This window comes from Thamnophis elegans, chromosome 9, assembly GCF_009769535.1.
Source record: "Thamnophis elegans isolate rThaEle1 chromosome 9, rThaEle1.pri, whole genome shotgun sequence".
Lineage (NCBI taxonomy): Eukaryota > Metazoa > Chordata > Lepidosauria > Squamata > Colubridae > Thamnophis > Thamnophis elegans.
The window spans coordinates 56568750-56593089 of NC_045549.1; the positions used below are offsets into that span (position 1 = coordinate 56568750).

The window sequence follows — 24340 nt, forward strand, 5'->3', positions numbered from 1 at the left end:
TCACACTACTGGCTGCCCCTGCCCCTTACCACCTGCCCTCCCCAACCCCACCCAGTCATTTTTCATCTCACCTGCTCACCCACCATTGCTGCCTACTTTCTGCCATGGCCCTGATCTCCCTGGGTGAGTGAGAGCCTCCAGTCTCCTGTCAAGTCGACTCCTGGGCTGGCCTACCTGACGTACCTGCTGATGCTGCTGCCGCTGTGGAAAGTCCCAGTCAAGTGCCGACTCCCAGGCTGGCCTAGGCTGCTGTGCTGCCCCCCCCCCATCCCTGGCCTTGCCTGGCTAGCTCCACCACTGCAGTGTCTCCATCGCACACGGCACATGGCCTAGCTAGCTAGGTGCCCCCTCCATCCCTGGCCTAGCCTGGCTAGCTCCGCTGCCACTCCTGTGTCTCCATTGCATGTGGTGCGTGGCCTAGCTAGCATCCTCGATTCCAGGCCTTGCCTGGCTAGCTCCACCACTGCCGCCATGTCTCCATCGCACGGCCTAGCTAGCTAGGTGACTGCCCCTCCCAGGTCGACTCCCAGAATGGACGGCCTACCTGCTGCCTCTATGGAAAGCCCCAGTTGAGAGACTCCCATCTTAGAAATTCCTTTGGATTCCTTAACTCAACTAAGTAGCAGGAGAATTAGTGAAGTGTTACAAATATGCACATGAATTTTGAGAGTCACAGTCAAGTGGCTTCAAATATACAGACAAATTCAGCAAGACATGTTTGCACAACCTATAGCTTAGCACAACTATGAAACCATGTTTTGTTGGGTTCACACATGCTAAATCAAAATCAGATAATGTGAGATGAAAAGCCAGCCAAAGCAAGGAAAGAAGGCTGGAAAGAATTACGAGTTTGTTCACTTCAGGATCAGAGATCTTTGGTCTTCTTTCATCTGGGTCAGATCCCTTTAGGGATCTTTTTAGGGCCCTCAACATTTTTTCTGTTTGTCCTAGACCTCATTTGAGATTGCCTTGATGGATTCTATATGCCTATCTTTCTTCTCTCCATGGGTTTGGCTGATAAAACTCCCTACAATCCAATCTCTGCAGAAGATGAAAACATCATCGAAAAAATTGTAATTACACAATAGACTATGCCTAGCAGGAAAGGGGAAACTGGAAGATTTTATTCAAAGTAGCTTTTGTAAGTGTAAATAATGCACCTTTGTGTTTCGTTGCAAATAGTTTCCTATTCACTTGTCCCATATTAAATAATCCGGTTACATCCAACAATTCATTTCACATTTTCCCCTCCAGGACCTATTTTTTTGGCTGTTGTAATGATGATATTTGATGACAGACAAGGAGAGAATGAATTCACTATCAAATATGCAACACAACCCTTTTAAAAAGAGATTGCGTATGAAAGAGAGAAGTTGACCTGAAGGGGACAAAATGTAGCAAAAAGCCCCATGCTATTCAAGGGGGGAAAATGATATTTGAACATGAGAAGTTTTTTTTAAAAAGATTTTAAATAAAGAATAAAACTCTGCTCTATTCTACCTAATTCTGTCGCACAATCATTGCATTTCAACAACTTCGCCTTGAATTTCTTCGGAAGTATTTGTAGGGAAGGGTAAAAAAAAATATCAAGATGGTGAGTTTATATGATACCCATAACACAGGAAAAGGTTTGGTCACAATGTTGTGGCAACCACCTAACATCCCATCCTGTGATACCCTTGATTGATCTTAGAATTTTTTTTTATCTACCCAAAAAAGGTAATCCTGAATATATACTGCTGTAAAAGAACAGGAAGAGGAGAGATAGTGTCAATTTCAGGGGTGGGTTCCTGCCAGTTCTAACCTCTTCTATAGAAGAGGTTCCACAAATCTACAGTGCTGTTAAGAACCGGATCCAGCTCCCTCCCCCCGCCCGTCCACACATCATCAAGATGAAGAGCGAGAGGAGGAATTCTGGGAGTTGAAGTCCACAAGTCTTAAAGCTGTCAAGTTTGAACAACCCTGGGGGCTTTTTTTCTAAAGGGTTAGGGGTGCAAGGGTCTTGTAACTTGACAGCTTTAAGACTTGCGTGCGTCAAATGCCAGAGTTTCTGAGCCAACATTTTGGTTGCTAAGCAAGAGCATTGTTAAGTGAGTTTCACCACATTTTACAAGTTGGCCACACCCACCTAGTCACATGGCTGGCAAGTCACTCCCACAAAGCAGGCCACACCTACAGAAGAGGTTCTAAAAACCCACCACTGGTCAATTTGTCATAGATTGCATACAGGAAACATTTGCCCCAAATTACAAACAGACTTATTGAGTTGGGGCCTAAAACCCAAAGCCTTGGATTCTGGGTTGGCTCTTTTCATGTAAATGCAGTGGCTCAGTCCAGGAATTGGTTTCAATTTTTTTACTACTGGTTCTGTGGGCGTGGCTAGGGGGCATGTGATTGAGTGGGTGTGGCCAACTTGATGTCACTCACACACACTCAGTCACATGACACCCCCACCAAGCCACGTCCACCAAAATGGTGGCAAAAATTTTTGGGACACAGAGGAGGGGGAGGGGAAGAGGGGGGAAAACTCCCCCAAATAGACTGCTGGAGGATTTAGGGTGTGGAAAAGCCATAAGTTTCCCAGAGGGAATCAATTCAAAGCATTCAATTTTGCAGCCCGGAGGCCACACTTGTGTTTATAAATCTGGTGGGCAAGTGGCGGGGGGGGGGGGGAGGGAGAGAAAACAACAAGAAGAAAAGGGTGGGCGATAGGAAAAATGCAGGCGGAGGTGCTAGACTGTGCAAGCAGGGTGGGAGAGAGGAAAGCTCACCCGATCCTAGCTCGGGACAAGGGGGGGATGAGGAATGGAGGAACCAGCTGCAACCCCCCCCCAAAAAAAATACCCCCAGGCGTGGCAGGGGCCATGGGAAATTGCTCCGTGCAGTGCATTTTTGGATGATTTCAGGCAGCAGGGATCCACATGGTTCCCAAAGCGGCCCAGATAATTGCATTCAAAGCCTTTTCAACAAAATCATTTTTGGGCAGCAGCACCACAATCCCCTCCCTGATTCCAAAAAGGGTGCATGCAGAGGCCCAAAAGTGCATTGCGTTTCAGGTGGCAGGCAGTTCCATCACGTGCTGCCACCTGAAAAGGCTTTCCACTTTTGCAATGCACTTTTTTGGCTTCCACATGCACCCTTTTTGGAATCAGGCTGCCGCCTAAAAAAACGCTTTTGTTGAAAAGGCTTTGGACGCAATTCCCGGGCCACTTCCGGAATCAGGCTCCATGTGGAAGTGAGGATCCCCGTCGCCTGAAACCACCCAAAAATGCAATGTGTCGAGCGATTTGCCATGCCCCCTGCCACCTCTGGGGGTGTTTGGGGCGATTGCAGCCAGTTCCTCTGCCCCTGTCCTGAGCCAGGATTGGGTTAGCTTTCCTCCCTCCTTCCCACCCTGCTTGCACAGTCCACTGCCTCCATCTGCATTTTTTCCTATCTCCCACCATTTCCTTCCTGTTGTTCTCTTCTCTCCCTCCGCCACTTGTCCACCGGATTTATAAACATAGGCATGGCCTCCGGGCTGCAAAATTGAATGCTTTGATTCCCTCTAGGAAACTTATGGCTTTCCCTGGCTCTGTGCTCCGCTACCCACCCGGGCCCTCCTTGGCTGGGCACCTCCCGTTGCTACCGCTCAGCTTACCCATTCGTGGGATTTGATGAAGCCAACAGGGGTGGGTTCTGGCTGGCACTACTGCTGGTTCACTCATATATGTACTTTGCTGCGCAAAACAGGATGGCACCGCTGATGGTGCCAACCAGGGAACCAGTTTGGGGGCATGGCAGGCCTGGGTCACTGCTGATTCCAGCAACCCAGGCCGCCAAACCACTACTGGTTCGGCTGTAGGAACCCACCACTGGCTCAGTCTCTACCATGATGGAACCAGCCCAGTTATAGGCTGGTCTACCTTTCCCTAGAACATTACAGAATTGCAGGAGCCCCACAGCCTTATGCAAGGTGCCTGAGGGGCCCTAAAATAACTTTTACTCTGTCTCCTAAATGTTGCCAATGGTTATTCTACTTCTCTGAAGTCTTCACCATGGTGACAAGGTTCAAACATGAATGGATGGAGAGCAGTGGTGGGTTTCAAAAATTGTTTGAACCTACTTTGTGGGTGTGGCCTCCTTTATGGGAGTGGCTTGCTGCCCATGTGACCGGATGGGAGTGACTTGCCGCCCATGTGACCGGATATGAAGATGCCGACGACACTTGACAGAACCACCTTAAATTACCTCACACACAGCACTGGCATGCATAAGAATATGATGTAAACTTGTTTTTTAAAAGGCATCTTTGGTTTGCATTAAAACAACTTCAACACACGCAATGTTCTGTTTGCACCACAAACGCAGTAGTCATCCTTACCTTTCACAGAGGCACTGAGTTTTATAAATATGAGCATGATAGTGTAGAATAATCATGTCCAAGGACCAGTGGTGGGTTTCAAAAAAATTTGGAACCTCTTCTGTAGGTGTGGCCTGCTTTCCGGGTCCACTGGTGGAACCTCTTCTAACCGGTTCGGTAGATTTGACGAACCGGTTCTACCGAATAGGTGCGAACTGGTAGGAACCCACCTCTGATGGAGAGAGGAAAATAGATTTTCTCAGGCATATTCTGTTTCTAAAAATGTGTCATACATAGATCATGAAATCAACTCTATGGGAAAGTTAAAATGACTTTTATAAAAATTGATTGTAACATAAAATCTTGTAAATCTGCTTGTGCTGGCCATCACTCCTCTTGCCCCCCCCCCTTCCTTATGGTTCAGTGAATCAGGGAGATATCTGCCTGAGCTGCTTCTAAATGTTAGCTGGTTGTTCTCAACTTTAAAAATGTTCATCCCCTTTTGACTAGGTAAGACTTCCTTCACATTCTTGTCAAAGTCATTTTCCTTACACTCTACACATTTACAGATTAACAGAGTTAGATGGGACCTTGTAGGTCAACTAGTCCAACCCTCCACCCAAACAGGAGACCCTACACCATTTTTGACAAATGGCAGTCCAATCTCTTCTTGAAAGCCTCCAGTAATGAAGCTCCCACAACTTTCGAAGATAAGCTGTTCCATTGATTGATTGTTCTCACTGTCAGAACGTTCCTCCTTATTTCTAGGTTGATTCTCTCCTTAATCTGTTTCCATTCATTCCTTGTTTTTGCCTTTGGGTGCCTTGGAAAATAGCTTGACCCCCTCCTTTCTGTGGCAGCCCCTCAAATATTGGAAGACTGCTCTCATGCCTCCGCTGGTCCTTCTCTTCACTATACTAGCCATGCCCAGTTCCTGTAACCATTCTTCATGTTTTAGTTTCCAGTCCTCTAATCATCTTAGTTGCTCTTCTCTACACTTTTTCTAGAGTTTCAAGCACCTTAGAATTGCATTGGCTTTTCTGGCTATCGCTGACAAAGAAGAAATGGGGAGATGGTCACATTCTTTAATACCTGGCTGTTCTGACCCCCTCCTCCGTCCAGTAATGAAAGCCGAGACAAGCTTTACTAGAATGTACTTTAATTAGCAAGACCAGAATCTCGGTGGCTGAAAGCCAAGGAAGACAAACAGATAAGGACCTTGGTAGCAAGTCCGACAAACCATGGCAGCAATCCAGCCTGCCAAGGTAGTTACGTTCTCTTTCGTCGAAGCGTTGACTTCTGCAAGAAGGCCTGTCACAAGCAGTCTTTTTTATAGTCTGGAGAGGAGCCTAATGACCATCAGCTGAGCACAATTACCTCCTGTAATTGCGTAATTGCTCCTGACTAGTAGCTCTTCAATGGTGTGCATCCAGAAACAACTCACTGCTGGTTTCTGGATCACTCTCCCTTGTCTCCTCCCCATTGGTCCAAGGCTCAGGCGCCACCTAGTGGCCAACCAGTCTCTCTGCGCCCTGCTCAGAGTCGGAACCCTGTCCAGGGTCCTCCACATCCTCCAGGGCCAACTCATACGGCCCCTCTCGCTGTTGGAGTCTGGTGGCAGCTCCAACGGCTCCTGCTGAGCCACAACACCTGGCTAAGGCCACAAATACTCTAGCTTTATCAGATTTTTTCTCTATATTTCAAAAGATCTTTTCATATACATAAAGTGTGTGTGTGTGGGGGGGGGGGTGTTTGTCTGCAAAGAAACCACCACCTTCAGCTCCCTCTTTTTCAAGGGGACTCTAAGAGCTACCATTTTTCAGCTAATTTGTGAAGGCACATTTCAAATTCCAATCATTCCGGGAGCTCAGAAGTTGTGAATCTCTGTTCTGCCTTAATTCTACACTATTTCTGTGCTTCAGGAGCTGCTGGAAAACGCTTAACTGTCCTATCTGAAGACTTTGCAGAAGCTCTCCTCTAGATCTTGGACTGATGTCCTTTGGCCACTTCCTTCACTTCCAGTAATCAAATGACTTTTGACTCCTTTATCTACTCAGTCGGGCATAGACCAGGTTAGGAGCAGCAAAACTGCTGTTTCTCCTATTAAAGAGGGTGGATGGATGGTTCGAATAGAGCCAAGGGAAGGCGACAGGAGCCTCTGTGGTTTCAGCCTCCTCCCTGGGGTGTGTAGTGTATGTGAGACCAACGGCATCTCACCAAGTCGCGGTTTAATTAAGGGTTCACCCTCAGCCCTAGCCCTGCTTTGCGCGCCAGAGTAGCATCCTACTTTGCCAGCTGGGTTCGCCCACATCTCCGCCTCCGCCTGCACCTTGGGAACCTCCCCGCTCGTTGAGCTCCCCTGAGCCGCAATCCAGTTGCTCAGCCGCCGCGGGGCAGAGCCTGGGTTGGTCACCGTGCCCACTCCGTAGGGCAGAGCCCCTGCCTCTTCGCCCACACTGCTCCAGGCCCCCGGGACCGGCTGGAGCTACCCGACCGGTTCCTCCCGCTTGCTGTGCGAGCGACGGTGGCAATGGCGTCGGAATCTCGCAACGGATCCCCCAACTGAGCCCGCTGTCCCGACCCAGCCGGCACCGGTGGGTGTAGTTTCGTCCGGCCCTGTCCAAACCCGCTTTTCTCAGGCGCGTGGGGCAGGCGTGCACTAAGGAATCGGCCGCAGACAAGCTGAGTGCGTGCGGCTGAGCTGCCGCCCAGTTGTTGCTGCGCGCAGAGAGGAGCCGAAGCGAGCCAAGCGGTGCCGGGGTCATCGGTGGGTGAGTGCCAAGGTGGGCTTCGGCCCCGCTCCCGGAGTAGGAGCGGCGGAGTCTTGAGGCAGATAGGATCCGGCGGTGGGCGTGCTCGGAGCTGCGGATGCCCGGGGGACGGGGGGGGGGGGGCGCGGCTCCGCTGGGTTACTCGCGAGGAAGCGCTCGCTTTCCGGGAAACGTTCAAGGGATCCCGCAGGCGCTGGATTGCAGAGCCGCTCGCCGAGGGAGAGCCCGGATTCTACGCGAGCGTTTCATTCGGAGGGGCGTTTCTCCAGTGCAGCTGGAACGGGGAAAGCCGCGCGGGGGGATACAGCTCCGGCACCCTCCCATCCCACCTTGGGGAAAGGCTGCTGGGCTTGACCGGAGTGCGTGGGGGCTTGGCTCAGAGGGAAGGGCAAATCTTTTTAAACAAAAAGGTGAGAGAAGGCACGAATTACGCGCGCACGCACACCGGCGATTTATGCCCTGTAAAATTATGTCGATTCAGGTGTGCATGAATTCCATGGTTAGAAATATCTCATTTTCTCCCTTGTTCACCTTTCAAGCGAGAGCTGTGTTTAACTTAGTTGTACAATTAACCCTCTTCTGGATCTGTGCGTCGTAGTGAACCATAGAGTGAGCAAAGGGGCTGGGTTTGCAAAGCTACTCTCCCTCAAGAAAACCAGAGTTAGCACTAATTAGCTTACTGTGACTCTGCAAACGGCCCCCCAGTTTTATCGCTGACCTGGGTAGGCTGAATGTGTGAATGTAACATGTATTGAGACAGAAATGCTTCTGTTTTCACAACTGCAGACAAATTTGAGCTGTAGATGGTTAGGTGTGAGACTGGAAATATCCCTCCTTCTCAATCCAGCTTACTTCACAGGTGTTGTCAAGAAAAACAAGTCTAGTCTTAGGGTCTGGAATGAGTTTGAGGCAGCAACTCATAAAGAAGTGGACAGGGTTCTCTGTGCTTTAGTTTGGCCACTGGTTTGTTGCACCTAGGATTGTTCCTGGATTGTTAGGTGGCCAGGAAGGAGAATCATAGTTGGGTCCATGCAGTGGATTGGACAGTGTTTCCAACCTTCCCTTTATAGAGAAAGTTGTCCAGACGAATCTAGATCCCTTTCAATCAAGTTTCAGGCCAGAATTCAATATACGAATAACCTTGGTCATGCTTGTTAATGGCCTGAGGTGGACCAGGGGTAGAAATTGTGCAATCAATATTGCACTTCTTGATCAAATACAGGACTACAACAATGGGTTTTGCCAGGGACCTGTAGCCAGCTCTCGCCTCCTTGAAATAAGCAGTTTCATCATTCACACAGCATATGTGTGTAAAGTAGCCTGCCAAAGTTTTTCCCTGCATTCACACTGGAGAGACTTTAGCTCAAAACACGAGAAGTGTTGTGTAACTTCACCAAAAATGACTGATTTTTAGAGTGGTTACTTGCCATATCTTCACTTTATGAAAATGATTTTAATAAATCCTGATACCTGATTGTTAATATGAAGCACTTCAAACTTAAACACAGAGAAGTGATCCAGATTTTAGAATTTTTATTACAGTCAGACCAGAACAAATAAAAACACTCAATAAATATACAATTAAAAATTCTAGAATAAAATAATAAATTACAGATAAAATCTGTAATAAAATCCAGTCTGTCAATTATACATGGCCTAACTATACTAGCATCACAATCCATAAACTATGTGGCCCGTAATCAGTTTATTACTAAAAGGGAAAGGACTAAGCAGTGCAAAGGATCTGACATTTGTTGTATAAAATAGCTATGGTGGGTTTGAAAAATGTGTGCCATAAATCCCCAATGCTGATGCACAGAATCTAGCCACCTGTGCTGTAATTTTTGACTGTGTTGGAACAGCAAAGATACCTAGCAATTATTGGAAAGATATGTTTTTCCGAATTTCTGTGTAAAAGAAACATCAAAGGAGTATGTGACCCACAGTCTCCACTTCAAGTGATCCAATGTGTAGAAGGGCTATTAGATCTGTTGCAACATCAACAGGATAGTCACTGTTGAAGCCTCATGCGTTTTGCGTACATTCAGGGTTTGATCACAATGCTGTGCCTGCCATCTTGCAGATTTTGACCATCTCCTTTGCCCCATATCCCTGATTAAGTGCTATATTAACAGAGCATGAGTATACACCCAGTACAGCTAGTCCTTGACTTACAACCACAATTGAGCCCAAAATTTAAGGGAAACATTTGTTAAATGTGTTTTGTCCTGCTTTACAACTTTTCTTGCCACAGTTGTTAAGTGAACCACTTGCAGCTGTTAATCTAGTAACAGTTGTTAAGTGAATTTGGTTTCCCCACTTTGCTTGTCAGAAGGTCGCAAAAAGGAATCACATGACCTTGGGACATAGCAGTGATCATAAACATGAACCAATTGCCAAGCATCTGAATTTTGATCGTATAACTACAGGGATACTGCAATGTTGCAATTGGGAAATTGGTCATAAGTCCCGTTTTTCAGCACCGTTGTAACTTTGAACAGTCACTAAATGAACTCTTGTAAGTTGAGGACTACCTGTATATCGTTGTTTCAAGCTTAAGGGAGCCATTTCCATATAAAATGAAGCTCCTATGCTGAACAGTCTTCCGTAATCTGCTGACCAATATTCATATTATTGTAAAAACTCAAGAGCAAATGGAGGAGGTGATGATAGTGTCTATTATTCCCAATTATCTGTTAAATCAAAAAAGACATCATTGGAAAGAATTACATCATGATGCAGATGAACACAAATGATTTTTTAAAATGCTATGGGAATGTTTGTGAACTCTGTTGTATAGAGATTCATTTTTGAAATGAACTAATAATAAATATTTATTAAGTTTTTACTTTTATCTTCTTTTTAGTTTGGAAGCTGGGGTTGGGGGGATAACAGTTGTCCAAGAAAGCAAAGATTTTCTGATTGGAAAAAAGCCTCATCTTCATGGTTTCTTCCTTTGCTTTACTAGAAGTAAGCATGCCAAATCTCAAATCAGAACCTTCAAGATCTAACAACCTTGAGCTTTTCAAAGTTATCTAATCTTTTAACCATGCCAAACAACAACATCATAATATAATCTAATTCTAGGTCTCTTCTTTTTTTAGCATCCTGTAAAAGCTTATATTTAATTCTTGGTTTTTTGTTTTGCCAAATAAATTTAGTTATATATCTTTCTGCCATTGTTTAAAAAAAGAACCTTTAATCAATATTGGTATAGTCTGAAATAAAAATAAATAAAAATAATTATGTTAAAATATGGAGGGAGATAAAGTTGCATTTAAATAGATAGGAAAAACTAGATTTGTCAATGATGGGAAGAATTTCAGTAATTAAGATGAATGTACCTGAGACCAGAAGGCAAATAGCACTTGGAAGAATTGCAATGTCTGGCATAAATAATATCTGGAAGAGTAAAGACATCAGTGTCACAGCCAAATGCAGATTAGTTAACTCAATATTTTTTCCAATTGCTACTTAAGGCTGCGAAATGTGGACTCTGAAAAAGGTAGATAGGAGAAGGATGGATGCCTTTGAAATGTGGTGCTGGAGTGACAATTATGCATTCCATGGACTGCAAAAATAACATACAAAGAATCTCACCAAACATATCACTTGAAGCCAAGATCATCAAACAGAAGTTATCATACTTTGGTCATGTCTTGACTACTCAAAAAGTCAATCATAACCCCGATGATGATAACTAACTACCTAGAATGTTATTTTTATAGTTTCCCTCTTTGCAATTCACTGGCTGTGTTTCCATCACGCACCTAACCTCCAAATTATACAACTGCACTTTGGCTTCAAAATGTCTGTAAACCTTTCCACTAGGTGTTAGCTTATAATGTACATTGCCATGGTTTAGGGTGCTATATATTCTACAACAACTGAGTTAGTTGAATAAACCAAAATAACCATAGTGAAGTTGGTGACATGGTAGTAAGGGTGATTTCCTCCAGTTGATTAACTTCAGAAGGAGCTAAGCAAATCTGCTTTACTCTGTCCTTGGCTGCTAATGCCAATTTCTTGAACACAAAGCAGAAAATTTAGCTAGCCCTGGCATTTATTATTTTTATCCTTTCCTAAAATATACTTCCGGATTGCAGAGTTCCTATTTAGATCTCTGTTTAATGGTGTTAGGGGTGACATGGTAGCAGTGTTCCAGTATTTGAGGGGCTGCCACAAAGAAGAGGGGAGGGTCAAATTATTCTCCAAAGCACCAGAGGGTAGAACAAGAAATAATGGTTGGAAACTAATTAAAGAGAAAAGCAACCTCGAATTAAGGAGAAACTTTCTAACATTGTGGACAATTCACCAATGGAACAGCTTGCCTCCAGAAAATGTTGGCGCTCCATCACTGAAGGTTTTTAAGAAGAACTTGTCTGAGATGGTATAGCTTCTCCTGCTTAAGCAGGGAGCTGGACTAGAAGACCACCAAGGTCCCTTCCAGCTCTGTTCTATTCTAATGTTTAAAATATATACGATTGAGTAATTGGCTGATGAATAATTTTCAATCTCCTTTTTGCATGATTGTTTTTCTGAGTAGCCAGACTTTCTAAGGGCATAAAATCATGCTGTGTTCTGCAATTTATGGTAAATATTAAATGCTTGTTCAGCAGCTTAGTTCATCATTGCTTCATTTCTTACTATGTACCAGGGTTTCTCAACCGTTGCAGCTTGAAGATATGTGGACCTCAAATCTGAAAATTCATAGCTGTCAAAGCTGGCTGGAGAATTCTCGAAGTCTATACATCTTCAGGTTGCAAAGGTTGAGAAGCATTGTCTCCTATTGTTAGTTTGGGTGAGAGTAGGACATTCTGGGTGGCTAGGAACTATTGAAATTCCTGGAGTTGAGCAGACAAGTCTGAAAGGGCAGAGATGCAGTTATGGAATGTATGACCTTGGTGTAAATACCACATCTAGTTGTTACTCTGGACAAGACTTAACTGAAGCAGGAAAATAGTACCTTATTTTTCAGAATATAAGACACACCTTTCTGCCCCCCCAAAAAGGGGATGAAAATTTGGGTGCATCTTATACATCGAATGTAGCTCCCCACCCAAAAATGTGAGGCATGGAAGCAGCGATGGCCTGTGGCAATCCCTGCAGCCTGGAACAGCTGATTGGGGGTATTCCGGCAGTCCGATCCACCCGCCAATCAGCTGTGCTGAATCAGACTGCAATAAGTGCTAAAGCTGACCTGGCTGGTCAGCGTTTGCAGCAATAACTACATCCAGAAAGCGCACACAAGTAACTGATTCAGCAGTATTAATAATAATAATAATATACAATACATTACCAAAAGCAGGTTTTCCAAGGTAGCAGTAAATATAAGCAAAATACAAGCAGTTTCACTTTTAGTTCTCGTCTGAGCCAGGCTTCTTGTTGCTCACACAGCAAATTTCAGAGTCCTAATAGCTCTAATTGTCTGACTTAGTAGCTATGTCTATTCATTGGCTGCCCTTGTTACCATGTGTCAGCTGAATACCATGGATGCTGGTAGGCAGAGGCAGAATTTTTTTTCTTAATTTTCCTCCCCAAAAACTAAGGTGCATCTTATACTCCGGAGCGTCTTATACTCCGAAAAATACGGTATTTCCAAACTGAATGGCGAATGAAGGGATAGTTTACTTTATTTTTAAAGTTTGTGTGCCTCTCTAGTGTCTTAGAAACTGTGCAGCATCATTTGACATTTTCAGGAGGTGCCTTAATATTGCTTAATAATTTTTTGTTTCTTTTTGCACAGTGTTATTCAAGGGAAGCTTTTATGAATAATAACTGATTTTATTCCTATTAGTAAAATTATAATCCTGATGTGTTGGTAACTGACTACAAGGCAAACTAGTTTTTAATGCAAACTTCTTCTGAAGTTGATTTAACGGTCATCATTCCTCCCTTGTCTGTAGTCCTTGACCACAATTGAGACTAGAATTTCCATTGCCAAGGAAGTAGCCCAGATTTAAGTTTTACTATCTTTTTTGCCATTATTGTTATGTGAATAACTGCAGTTGTTGTTAAATGGATTATATGGTTGTTAAGCAAATCCAGCTTCCACCATTAACTTTGCATGTTTCATTCCGTGACCCGTCAAAACCGCGGTCCACAAAAGCGCGCTTGACGAAAGCGCGCATTTGACGTCATCACAGCGCGACGAAAAAAATTAAACATTGAAATAAAAATAAAATTAAAGCAAGCCGATTCACATAAAGGTAAGGGTTAGGTTTAGGGTTAGGGTTAGGGTTAGGTTAAGGGTTAGGGTTAGGTTTAGAGCGTTAGGGGTTACGTTTAGCGTTAGGTTAAGGGTTAGCGTTAGGTTAGCGTTAGGTTAACGGTTAGGTTTAGGGTTAGATTTAGGGTTAGGTTAAGGGTTAGGTTTAGGGTTAAGTTTAGGGTTAGGTTTGGGGGGGTTAGGGTAAGGTTTTCGCTTTATTTTTACATTTATCGATCACAGCGCGATGTTTTCGTCGCGCTGTGATGACATCACGTACGCGCTTTCGTTGAGCGCGCTTTTGTCTACCGCGGTTTTGTGGTGGAACCGTTTCATTCAAGCCAGCTGAGAAGTTCTCAAATGGCAATTACATGATCCCAGGATGCTGCAACCATCATAAATACATGCTAATTGCCAAGTGCCTGAATATTGATCATGTGACTAGGGATGCTGTGATGGTTGTAAGTAACTTTTTTCAGTGCTGTTGTAACTTTGAATGGTCACTAAACAAATGAATATAAGTTGAGGGTTACTTGTACTCTGTTTTAATTGGCTAATTATGAGGCATTTCATAATTTAAAAATAATCAGTTTTCAACTTTAAGACAATTATTTTTGGATGTCCTTATGTGCATTCTTCTAAAGAGGATTTCCAACAAAAATCTTAGTGCTTAACTGAGGAACAGCAAAGTCACTGCAAACCATTTAAAAAGTATGTAAAACAATTTTATTAATACAAATTAAAATAATATTAAAAGGCTCTGATATTAAAACATTTACTTAAAACTGTTCAAACTCATGAATTAACAATTATGTACTTCCATAATATGCTATGTTAAATATGTAGTCTTTAACAGATTAACAGAGTTGAGAGGGACCTTGTAGGTCAACTAACCCCCCCCCCCCAAGCAGGAGACCCTATACCATTTCTGACAGATGGCAGTGTAGTCTCTTCCAGGGATGAAGCTGGACACAAGCTCTGAAGTTCCCACAACTTCTGAAGGCAACTTCTGTTCCACTGGTTGATTGTTCTCACTGTCTGAAAATTTATCCTTATTTCTAGGTTGAATCTCTCCTTGTTCAGTTTCCATCCATTATTTCTTGTCTGGTCTTCAGGTGCTTTCGCAAATAGCTTTTCCCCCTCATACAATCCGTGGCATGACATAACCGCGGTAGACTAAAGTGCGCTGACAACACCGCGGTGCTAAAACCGTGATGTCAAAAGCACGCCCACAACAGCGCGCCCACAACAGCGCGCCGACAGAAGCGCGATTTAACTTAAGGTAAGGTTTAGGGTTAGGTTTAGGGTTAGGTTTAGGGTAGGTTTAGGGTAGGTTTAGGGTAGGTTTAGGGTTAGGTTTAGGGTTAGGTTTAGGGTTATTTTTAGGGTTATGTTACAGCGCGCTTCTGTGAGCGCGCTGTTGTCGGCGCGCTGTTGTCGCGCGGTTTTGACGGTGCGGTTTTGTCACCGCACTTTAGTCACACGCGCTTTAGTCACACGCGGTTTTGTGGTGGAACCCATACAATCATCTTCAATTAGGAATGTGAGAAATGTAGCAGAAGAAAACAACCAGTTTGGGACAAAATGGAAACAATAGACTATCATGTTTTGGTGACCTTCAATTCTACTTGTTTTCTTATAAATAAAGATAAAATGTTAGGCCATAATACAATGAAGTCCGAAACCATTTGTGTGCTGAAAAGCAGAAAGCACTTATAAACCTTTTGCTTTTTTTGGCAAGATGAAGTATATCTATGCTTTCCTTGCTTTGACAGGTTTCATTTGGATTAATCAGTTTGGAGCAAAAGGACATGACTGAAATATCTTTTCCGAGGAAATGTTACCAGCTTGGCTGTTAGCAACTCCAAAAGTGAGGTCAGTAGATATTATTGCTTAATTTTGAATTTGACAAATCATTGTTGAAATAATCTGGGAGCATTATCAACATGCTCCATTTTAAGGTGTAGCCCAGTAACCATAGTCTGATGCAATAAAATATGTGTTTGTGTATAAGATTTATCACTTTCTATGTATCAGCAGATGTCAGTTCCATCTGCTGATACATAGAAATATGTATAGGCCACCAGAATTGCCTCCAGGCTTGGAAGCTAAGCAGGCTCAACCCTGGCTAGTATTTGAATGGGAGACTGACAGAAAGTTGAAAAGCTATTCCAGAAGAAGGTGATGCCACATCACTGCACCAACTGCCTCCAGAAACTTTTTTTATATATATAAAGTTTTTTATTTTTTCATTTTCATAGCATATAATCAAACGTATACTATTACATAGCCAACATTGTATTGTATTATTAAATGTTTACATCAATTCATCTTACCATCAACTCCCAAAAACAATTATTGGCTCTTCTGCTCTCCATACACCATCTTTGTACCTTATCCATCACTTTCTTCTCCCTCTCTCCTCCCCCTACCTCCTTTCTTCCCTCTGTCATCCTTCTCTACTTCCCCTTCCTTGTCACTTCTCACCTCTGATTGGTCATAGCTGTTCAAAATATATTCATTGGAACAAGCTTGCATACAGCCAAAACTTGGGTATGTTTCTTCTTTGCCTCCTGCTTTTCCAAGTTCTGATTTACGGCAGTTGTTAATTAGAATTTCCCACACAGGCAAGATTAGGTTATCAGTTGTCAATGAGGAGATAGTGCTTTTTTCTTGATCTTTCTCCCTTGTTGCATTCCATCTCTCATTAATTGGGATTGCTTAAGATATGTTAGTTAAAAGACACTTGGACGAATAAATCTTCACGCTCCTAGACTTCTTTAAAAACACAATCTTTTCAGTCGGAAGCCAAATTTAGAGTTAGTATTTGAGTGGGTTTGTCATTTCTCTGCTTTACTCCCTTTCTGTCCAAATTGTTTCAAACAAATGGCTTTTTTTGTGGGGTTAGTGTTTCAACCCTCCATTTTCCTTTTCTTTCTTTTTGAAAAAAATCCCGGTCTGACCATCAACATTATTTATGCTCTCAAGATTATTTGCCTTTTCCAAGTTTGATTTATGACTGTAGGTTAGATGAATTTTCTTACTGGTCTTTCATTTCTTCTTCACACTCCTGTTCATTTGCTTTGTCTGGAAGTCAGCTTCTTGTGCAGCATGTTGCCATGCTGCCGCCCCTACTCCGATTCAGAGGGCAAATCTCCGACCTGCGAGGGACCTGTTGCCTCCCCCTGGGTCTGATGAGAAGCTGCCCCTTCTTCGCCCCCACTCCAAGGGGGTTCCGATCTAAAAAAGATCTCGGAGATGGTTTGTCAGACAGGGTTCATGTGAGACTCTTGAGAGCCCCCCCCCCCATCCCATGTCTGTCCAGCTGGAGAACTAACCAATCAAATCTGCCTCCAGAAATTTTTGATTGGGATTGGTTGCCATGAAAACTACATCATCTTGAAGTTACCAAATTTGATTTGAAAGAGGTTTTACCACAGTTTGGAAATTCTGCTGACAAATCCACAATCCATTGCACTGATTTTTCAGCTGCATTGTAGTTCACTAGGGAGACTTGGGGGGGGGGGCACGGATTTTTATTTATAAAATTATTATCCACCTTTATTACTTTAATTGCCATTCTCATAATTAAAATGGTAAATGTTGCATCTGTAAATGTAGATCCAAGGTTGACGATTGGTTAATCCCAGACTCCACTTTTAATGATGAAAAAATGTTAACAGTGTACACTTATACTAAATTTCAGTTGGTACAACACCCTATAGTGGTGGTTCCTTCTTTCCTTTGTAATAAAAAGACTTATGTAATGGGCACAGATCTTTTCCAATACGCTTCCTGCTAAGATACCAAGATATTTAGATTTCATAGGATATTATATCCATTATGGGATGGGGATCTGCTGAATTCCAGGAATGAGATGACACTTGTTAATCAGCTTTTTTCTCTTTTTATTAATCAGATTCTTATGAAGAGCTCAGAGAAAAGCATTTTGAAGTATATGCCCAGCAAAACTCATCTCATCTCAAGGGTGTTATTCACCTCTCTTCTGCCTCGTCTATGAGTTTGGTCAGCCATGGCTAGAGAAGTTTATTTATTGCTTCTTTATTGTTCTGTGGAGAACAATTTCTGAACGGCAGCCTTTGCCTCAAATGCCTTCTGAAACACTAGATTTTGGGTATGTTCCCCACAAGATATACAACACCAACGCTTACTATGAGCCCGGAACAATAGGGATTTTGTTCCACAATTGTCCACTCTTTCATCTGCATAGTTCAGCCCAATTACTTCCCTCAAGGTAGGTATATATTTAATATTAATTGGCTTTGAAAAATAAAAGAAGATCCTATCTGAGATGGCAGTTTTGCGAAGCAGTGTAGTTTATGTTTTTGAGAGAAACTCACTGTGCCAAATCAACAGAAGAGAGGAATGATTTCTTGTGAATAGTTTTGGGTGTGTGTGTGTGTGTGTGTATAAATAGTGTATGTATATATATGTGTTTTGCTAAATTACCAGAAAAGAGAGTAGTGGAAAAGGTTTAGAAGAAGAAGCCATCTGGCATTTTCCCCCGAACAAAATTGTTTTTGAGGCAAGATGGTTGTGAATCAAAGTTAACTTGTTCTTCTTGAGGGATCTGATTTCTGAATAAGCTTACTCTCTGATTATTTATTTGTTAAATTTATTGCCACCTGTCCCACTGTGGGGTTACTCTAGGAGGGTTCTCTTATTTTTGTCTTACCAGGTAAAATAATAATTGGGGATGGCAGAATATTCCAAAGTGAAGAATTTGGAAATGTCACATAGATGAAATGGGGGATGTAATTTCTCTCCATAGATATTTATAGAGGACATAGGGAATGGCCTTGAAGGACAGGAGAAAGAGCCACTACCAAGTTAGTGATCAGATAAGTGGGGCTTGCATATCTGTCCATTTCTTAAAGTGGACACTCAATACTGAATATGTCATATTATGTATTCATGGGTGTTCCATCTTGTGATAAAAAAAATCCTGGCTATGTATTAATTGATGGAAAAGTAGTTATTCATTTGTTTCTGTCATTCTACACTGAAAGAGAGATGGCCATTTAGCATTAGGTTAATCACATAAGACAGTCTGTATATCTGTGAGTTGCTTAAGTACATAATATTGTACTGATAAATTATTAGTTACTGTTTTAAAGCAGTGGCTGTACTAGTATACAGTTTTCAATAGGACACAACCTTTATTAAAACAATTAATTGCCGGCAAGGAGAAGCTAACAAGAGTATCTAGAAAGAGGTTGAGAGGGTGAAATATGCATTAGGACACAAACTGCACTTTTACATTATTTAAGAGACATTGGTAACATCATATAAAGGTGGAATTTGCACCATGGATCCCCCAGAAAGTTATGAAAAAAATCAAGATGATGGCCATGAATGCATGATTAAAGATCCACCCCTTTTTTTGCAAGTATCACCATTCTGACCCACTGTTGATTAGTTTGCAGGTGAGTGCACCAAGTACGTATTGATTTATACCAACTAAAAACATGGACAGGTGGAATTATGGTTATCCAGGGAAAGTGTAAAGGAGGTTTTAAACAGCCAATGGTACGAAGAAATCCCATCCTTTCCTTCTCAGAAAGCTTTCCTTTTTTTATAACCTTTTTGATATTTTTCAAAAGCCTTATAATAAATAAATAAAAGCCCTGGCATAGGTCTGTTTCTTTATATGAAGAGATTGAGTTCTTTCTGCATAAATCATAAATTTCTTCGTGTTTCTATTTCAGTAATTCAGATAATTTTTAATTTACAGCTTATCAACTTGGTTTTTATTTACTTTTGTTTATCTATTTAAGTCTAAAACGATGCAATAAAGTTTTAAAAATATTTGTGTAGCAGCTTTCTAAACTCCTTCTGCATCTTGAGCAGGCAAATTTCTAATCCTCCTATGTCTCAGACAACCCGTAGAGTTAGAAATAAGGTCAGAATAGAAAATAATAGCAGTTGTTGTTGAACCATAAAACTGATTAACCTACCTCAAAAAAAAAAACCAAGATATTTTCTTGGTGCTGAAAAGACCAGAACAGAAACCAGCAGACTTTGTGGAAAAGACATTTTAAAGTTGGGTGTGTGTCTCCAGAGCAGGTGGGTTTACAATAGGGGAGGTACTGTAGATGGTCTTAAGGTCCATCAGGGCCTGGATGTTTACTTATTAGAGGCCTGGGATGTCTTGGGATCAATATATTTTGGAAGAATTGTGATTTTTATAGGGATATTGTTTTATTGGTACACTGGTACAGATGGTATCAAACAGTTTTGGCCTCTAAATATAGTAAGGACCTCTCCAATGACAACCTGTATTGTTGCCTTGAAAATAGCATCAGATCAGGTAGATGTCCTTTTTATAGCAATCCGTAGTTGTTTACTGAGTCATTGTGTCATATAAGCTCAGCTTGATGTGATCACACCTTAACAGAACTCATAAGGGAAGAAAAGTATATTTGTTCTTAAACTCTATGGTGTTAACATTTGCTAGGACAAAATGCTAGGAAGGAAAAAAAGTGACGGTTGTTTTAATGGGTCCTATTGCAAAATAAAATAAAATAAAATACAGCTGTCTCTTATAACGTTCTCTAAAATTCAGATTTTTCAGTACTTGCAGTTGCCCTAGAGTAGGCAACCAAACTTGGTTGATCACCTCAATGAGATGAAGGATCTATAATTTCTCTTTTGGGGGCTCTTTTAAAAAGGACACATGTACTGATCATGCTGAGGAATGAATTCTAAGATATTAGAAAGTGGGTCAGGTCAGCTATGAGAACACCTCATTTGAACTCTTTTCTTAATCTGTTACAAATCCTCTCCAGATGGTGACCTAGAAGACAAGCTCAAGTGAGCCATAAGAAGGCAGGTTAATGAGGATGCAAACTCTAAGTAGAGTTAGTCCATGTTTTCTGGAAAATGCAGAGAATTTTCAGGTGTTTTGTATTTGTTCCATCTGTTCTTTAAAATTAAGGGGAAAGCTTTTATCTTGCTTATTTAGGTGCCTTTAGCAATAAAATGGGGAAATGCTAACGATAGTTTGGCTTCCCAGGAAAGTCAAATACTTATTTGAAGGCAGGGTTTCCCTCTTATATTTATAATATATTTCCTTATATTTCCTTATATCTGAAAGCCATCACTACAAAATTAAGATATTCCAGGACATTAATGACAGGGGTGATCCCAATCAGCTTGGAGTAGCTATTAGCTATTTGCTTGATGCAACAGACCTATCGGTAATCTCCCACAAATGAAAATTGTTGAAAATCCTCAGGATGCAAAAAAAACTATCACAGCAAGGAAAAAGAACAGTATCTGAGCTTTCTCTTTATTTATTAGTTTTCCATATTTGGGATATTCTTTAAACGAAACATGGTAGAATCGTGTGAGTTACAGTACATGTGAGTTTCATGTGCCACCTGTCTTCATTCAAATATCTTGTAGACAGACCTTTTTTGGATCCAAGAATAGTCAATGCATGTATTTATATGCACATATGTTCATGTATGGTGCATTGTAAATCAGGAAGGAGGAACTTGGGGGCTGGTGAATTCTATTGTAAATTTTCAGACTGTCATAACAGTCCTAAAAACTGTTTTATTCTGTTTATTCACAAAATGGATGCCACAGTGGGCAGTATAAGTCCCAAGACTCTTTTGAGTAAAGGAAAAGTGTGGATTCTTGCACTCTCTGAGCTTGGTTGTTTTCATTATCAGATTAGGCAATATCATAGTATAGAAATATGATATCCGACTCTGGCCGAAGGTATGCATAGAATCCTCCCTCCAATCCACCTGATAATAGTCATGGCAATGCTTTACAAGTTGACATCCGGCTCCCCTCACTTCCCAAAAGCAACCTGTGTGACACAGAAACAAATTGAAAAGATATGTAATTTAGGATGCATTCCTTCCCCAGGGTTTGCCTGGATTTCTGCAGAATTTTGCTATAAGGCAATCAGCCTGGATATTCTACCTTTTATCCAAGATGCCTCTGATAAGGGGTAGCCCTTCCAGGTTAAGTATTGGAGTTGTCTCCTGTGCCACCTCAAATCAAGGACTGTTGACTTGATAATGAGTTTGGCCCCCTATGATCAAGGCCTGGGGCTCCCAGGGTAGTGGTCTCAGAGTGGATCCGAATGGGTTTTAAGAGGCTACTATGAAACACCGGGTGTCTCTTCCCCAGAAATCGAGGCAGTTTCAATGCATTGCAGTGACTGGGTTGATGATTTACTATGGGAATGGCCCCAAACTTTGGCCCCAGTTTCTTGAGTAGTTTTAATTTCAAATATTTGTGGAGAGGTAAACCTTCTCTCCCACCCGGATGACCGTTGCGGAGCCCGGTGTTTATCTCCCTGTTTCTTATGCTTGTGCTGCTTTAGTCAGTGCTTTTTTGACATTTTCCCCAGTTGCTTCAGTATCAACATCCAATCAGTCAGGCTGACTGAGGAGGGGGATCCCTTGGATACTCAGGCATTGGGACGAAGTCCATACCGCTCACTATTTGAACGGCGGGAGTAATGTGCTACTGTGACAGCATTATTGTACGCGACCTCAGCAAAAGATAAAAGGTCTGCCCAATTGGACTGCTGATAGTTCACGTAGCACCTCAGGTACTTCTCTACCATGGTGTTCAGTCTCTCTGCTGCCCCACTGGTGCTCAGATGAAAAGCTGAACTTAGACCCTGAGATGACCCAATGGATCGCAGGAACTCCCTCCAGAACTTAGCCGTGAACTGGACCCTTCTGTCTGAAATAATTCTGTGCCTGTTTGGAGAACAGGTTTATTACAGTCCAAATAACCATGTTTCCCCCCACTTTTCAGCAACTCTACTATAAAGTCTATTCCTCATTCGCTCTGCTACTGTTTTCAGCAATCCGAGGGGGGTGGTTTCCGGTCGTCTCTTCATTGTGGCACAGATGGTGCAACCTTTCACGTAACTATCCACATCTTTCTTTATGCCAGGCCACCAGAATTGCCTCCGGGCTAAGTGTAAAGTCTTTAGGAACTCAAAGTGGCCTGCTGGTTTGGTGTCGTGGCGCCTCTGGAGAATTAGGGTGCGTAAGGATTCTGGGACGTAGAGTTTCATCCCCTTCCATGCAAGGTCATTTCTTTTAGTCAAGATGTGTTCGTTATTTTGGAACCAGGGTCTGCTAGCAGTTCGGTTTTTAGCCTCGTGTTAGGTCGCTTGCCGGTTGGTTTTGCCAGCCACGGCGTTGCTGTCTGGTGGTCACTTGGGCAGCTGTTTGAGTAGAGGGAATGAGGGTGTCCACTACATGCTCCCATTCGCATGTGTACTGAGGCATGCAGGAGTGGGTGTCAGCTAGAAAGTTTCCTCCCCCCCTGGAATGTGCTTTAACAGAAAATCAAACAGTTGAAGTATTGAGCCCATCAGATTTGTTTGGGTGATAGTTTCCATGGGGTCCTAAGCGCCTCCAGATTTTTGTGGTCAGTCCAGACTTTGAACGGTTTCTGGTCCCCTTCCAACAGGTGTCTCCAGGTTAGCAGTGCCCATCTCACTGCAAAAGCCTCCTTTTCCATGTGGCCCATTGTCTCTCTGTGTCTGTGAGCTTGCAGGAGGTGTAGCGCAGGGTTGTAAGTTTTCATTGCTGTTTCTTTGGAGTAGCACCACTCCCACTGCCATGTTGTTGGCATCTGCCTGGATCATGAAGGGTTGCTCGGGGTCAGGATGCTTCAGCACTGGCTCCTTTGCAAATATTTCTTTTAGTGTTTCGAATGCCTCTTGGCAGGTTAGGTCCACTGTAGGGGTTGTTCCAGGACGAGGTTTCATTCCTGGGCTCCTGTCTGTCAGGGGTTTGGCAATTTTTGTAAAGGAGGGGATGAATTGCCTGTAGAGCTTCGTGAACTCTAGGAAGCTTTGTAGCTGTCTGCAGGTGTAAAGGATTGCCAGCCTAAGATAGCTTGTACTTTGGCTGGGTCCATCTCTATTCCCTTATACTATTTAACACTCAGTAACCCAGGTAGTCTAACCGTGCACAGTGGAATTCGCATTTTGATACCTTGATGTACAGGTTGGCTGCCAGAAGTTTTTCCAATACTTGGCGGGCCAGGGGTATGTGGTCATCCATGGTCTTATGTAGATAAGGATGTCATTCAGGTAGATGAGGACCCCCTTGTAGAAGTGCTCATGCAGCACCTCGTTTATTAACTGCATGAATACCACTGGGGCCCTCACAGTCCGAAAGGCATCACTTTGAATTGAAAGCTCCCTAGGGGGCAGTTGAACACGGTTTTCAATCATCTCCCTCTCTGATACGTACTCGTAGTATGCTTCTCTGAGGTCTAGTTTGGTGAAGACCTTTCCCTTGGCCAGATGAGATAGCATGTCCTTCATGAGGGGGGAGCGGGTATAGGTTGTGTATGCACACCCCATTTATCCCTCAAAAGTCCACACACAATCTCATAGTTCCATCTTTTTTTTCTGTGAAGAGTGGTGCCGTGACCTGTGGCTTAGCTGGCTCAATGAACGCCCTTGCTAGGTTTTTGTCTATGTATTTGTGCATCTCTTGCATTTCCCGGGGCAACATGGCGTACAGTTTGGGCTTGGGTAGTTTTCTCCAGGGATGATTTCAATGGCACAGTCTGTCTCATGGTGAGGAGGCAGAACATTGCACTCGGCCTCGTTGAATACTTCTGTGAGGTCCTGATATTCCATCGGGATCAGTTTGGCCTCTGGGGTTTTGTCGGATGTGGTGCCAGTTCTTGTGGCTCTTGGGGGGTTCCTGTGTGGGTGGTGTTTCTGCTAGCTGGTGTGGGAGGGGTTGAGGGCCCCTTGATATCCTAAGTCTGTGGGTACCCCCTTTCCACCAGATGGTTGGTCCCCACTTGTCTAGCCAGGAAAGTCCCAGTATGACTGCATCTGTCATTTTGGGGGCTATTATGAATCGAATTACTTCCCATGATGCACTAGCTCTAGCCTCACTGGTTCAGTCAGGTGGGTGGCATAGGATCCTCCCATTAGGGACCCATCAACCTCCTCGAACCGATTGGGTGTTTCAGGACTGTGGTTAGGTT

General features: G+C 43.0%; 1 protein-coding gene across 1 annotated transcript in view; it reads left to right on the plus strand.

Annotated features, from left to right (window-relative positions):
- Window positions 1-15158: 15158 nt before the first annotated feature.
- PROM1 (prominin 1) overlaps window positions 15159-24340 on the plus strand; it is a 124250-nt gene continuing 115068 nt past the window's right edge. The window contains 3 exon segments of the mRNA XM_032223647.1: window positions 15159-15196; window positions 17400-17526; window positions 17528-17576. Of these exon segments, the coding sequence (XP_032079538.1) occupies window positions 15159-15196; window positions 17400-17526; window positions 17528-17576 (214 nt within the window).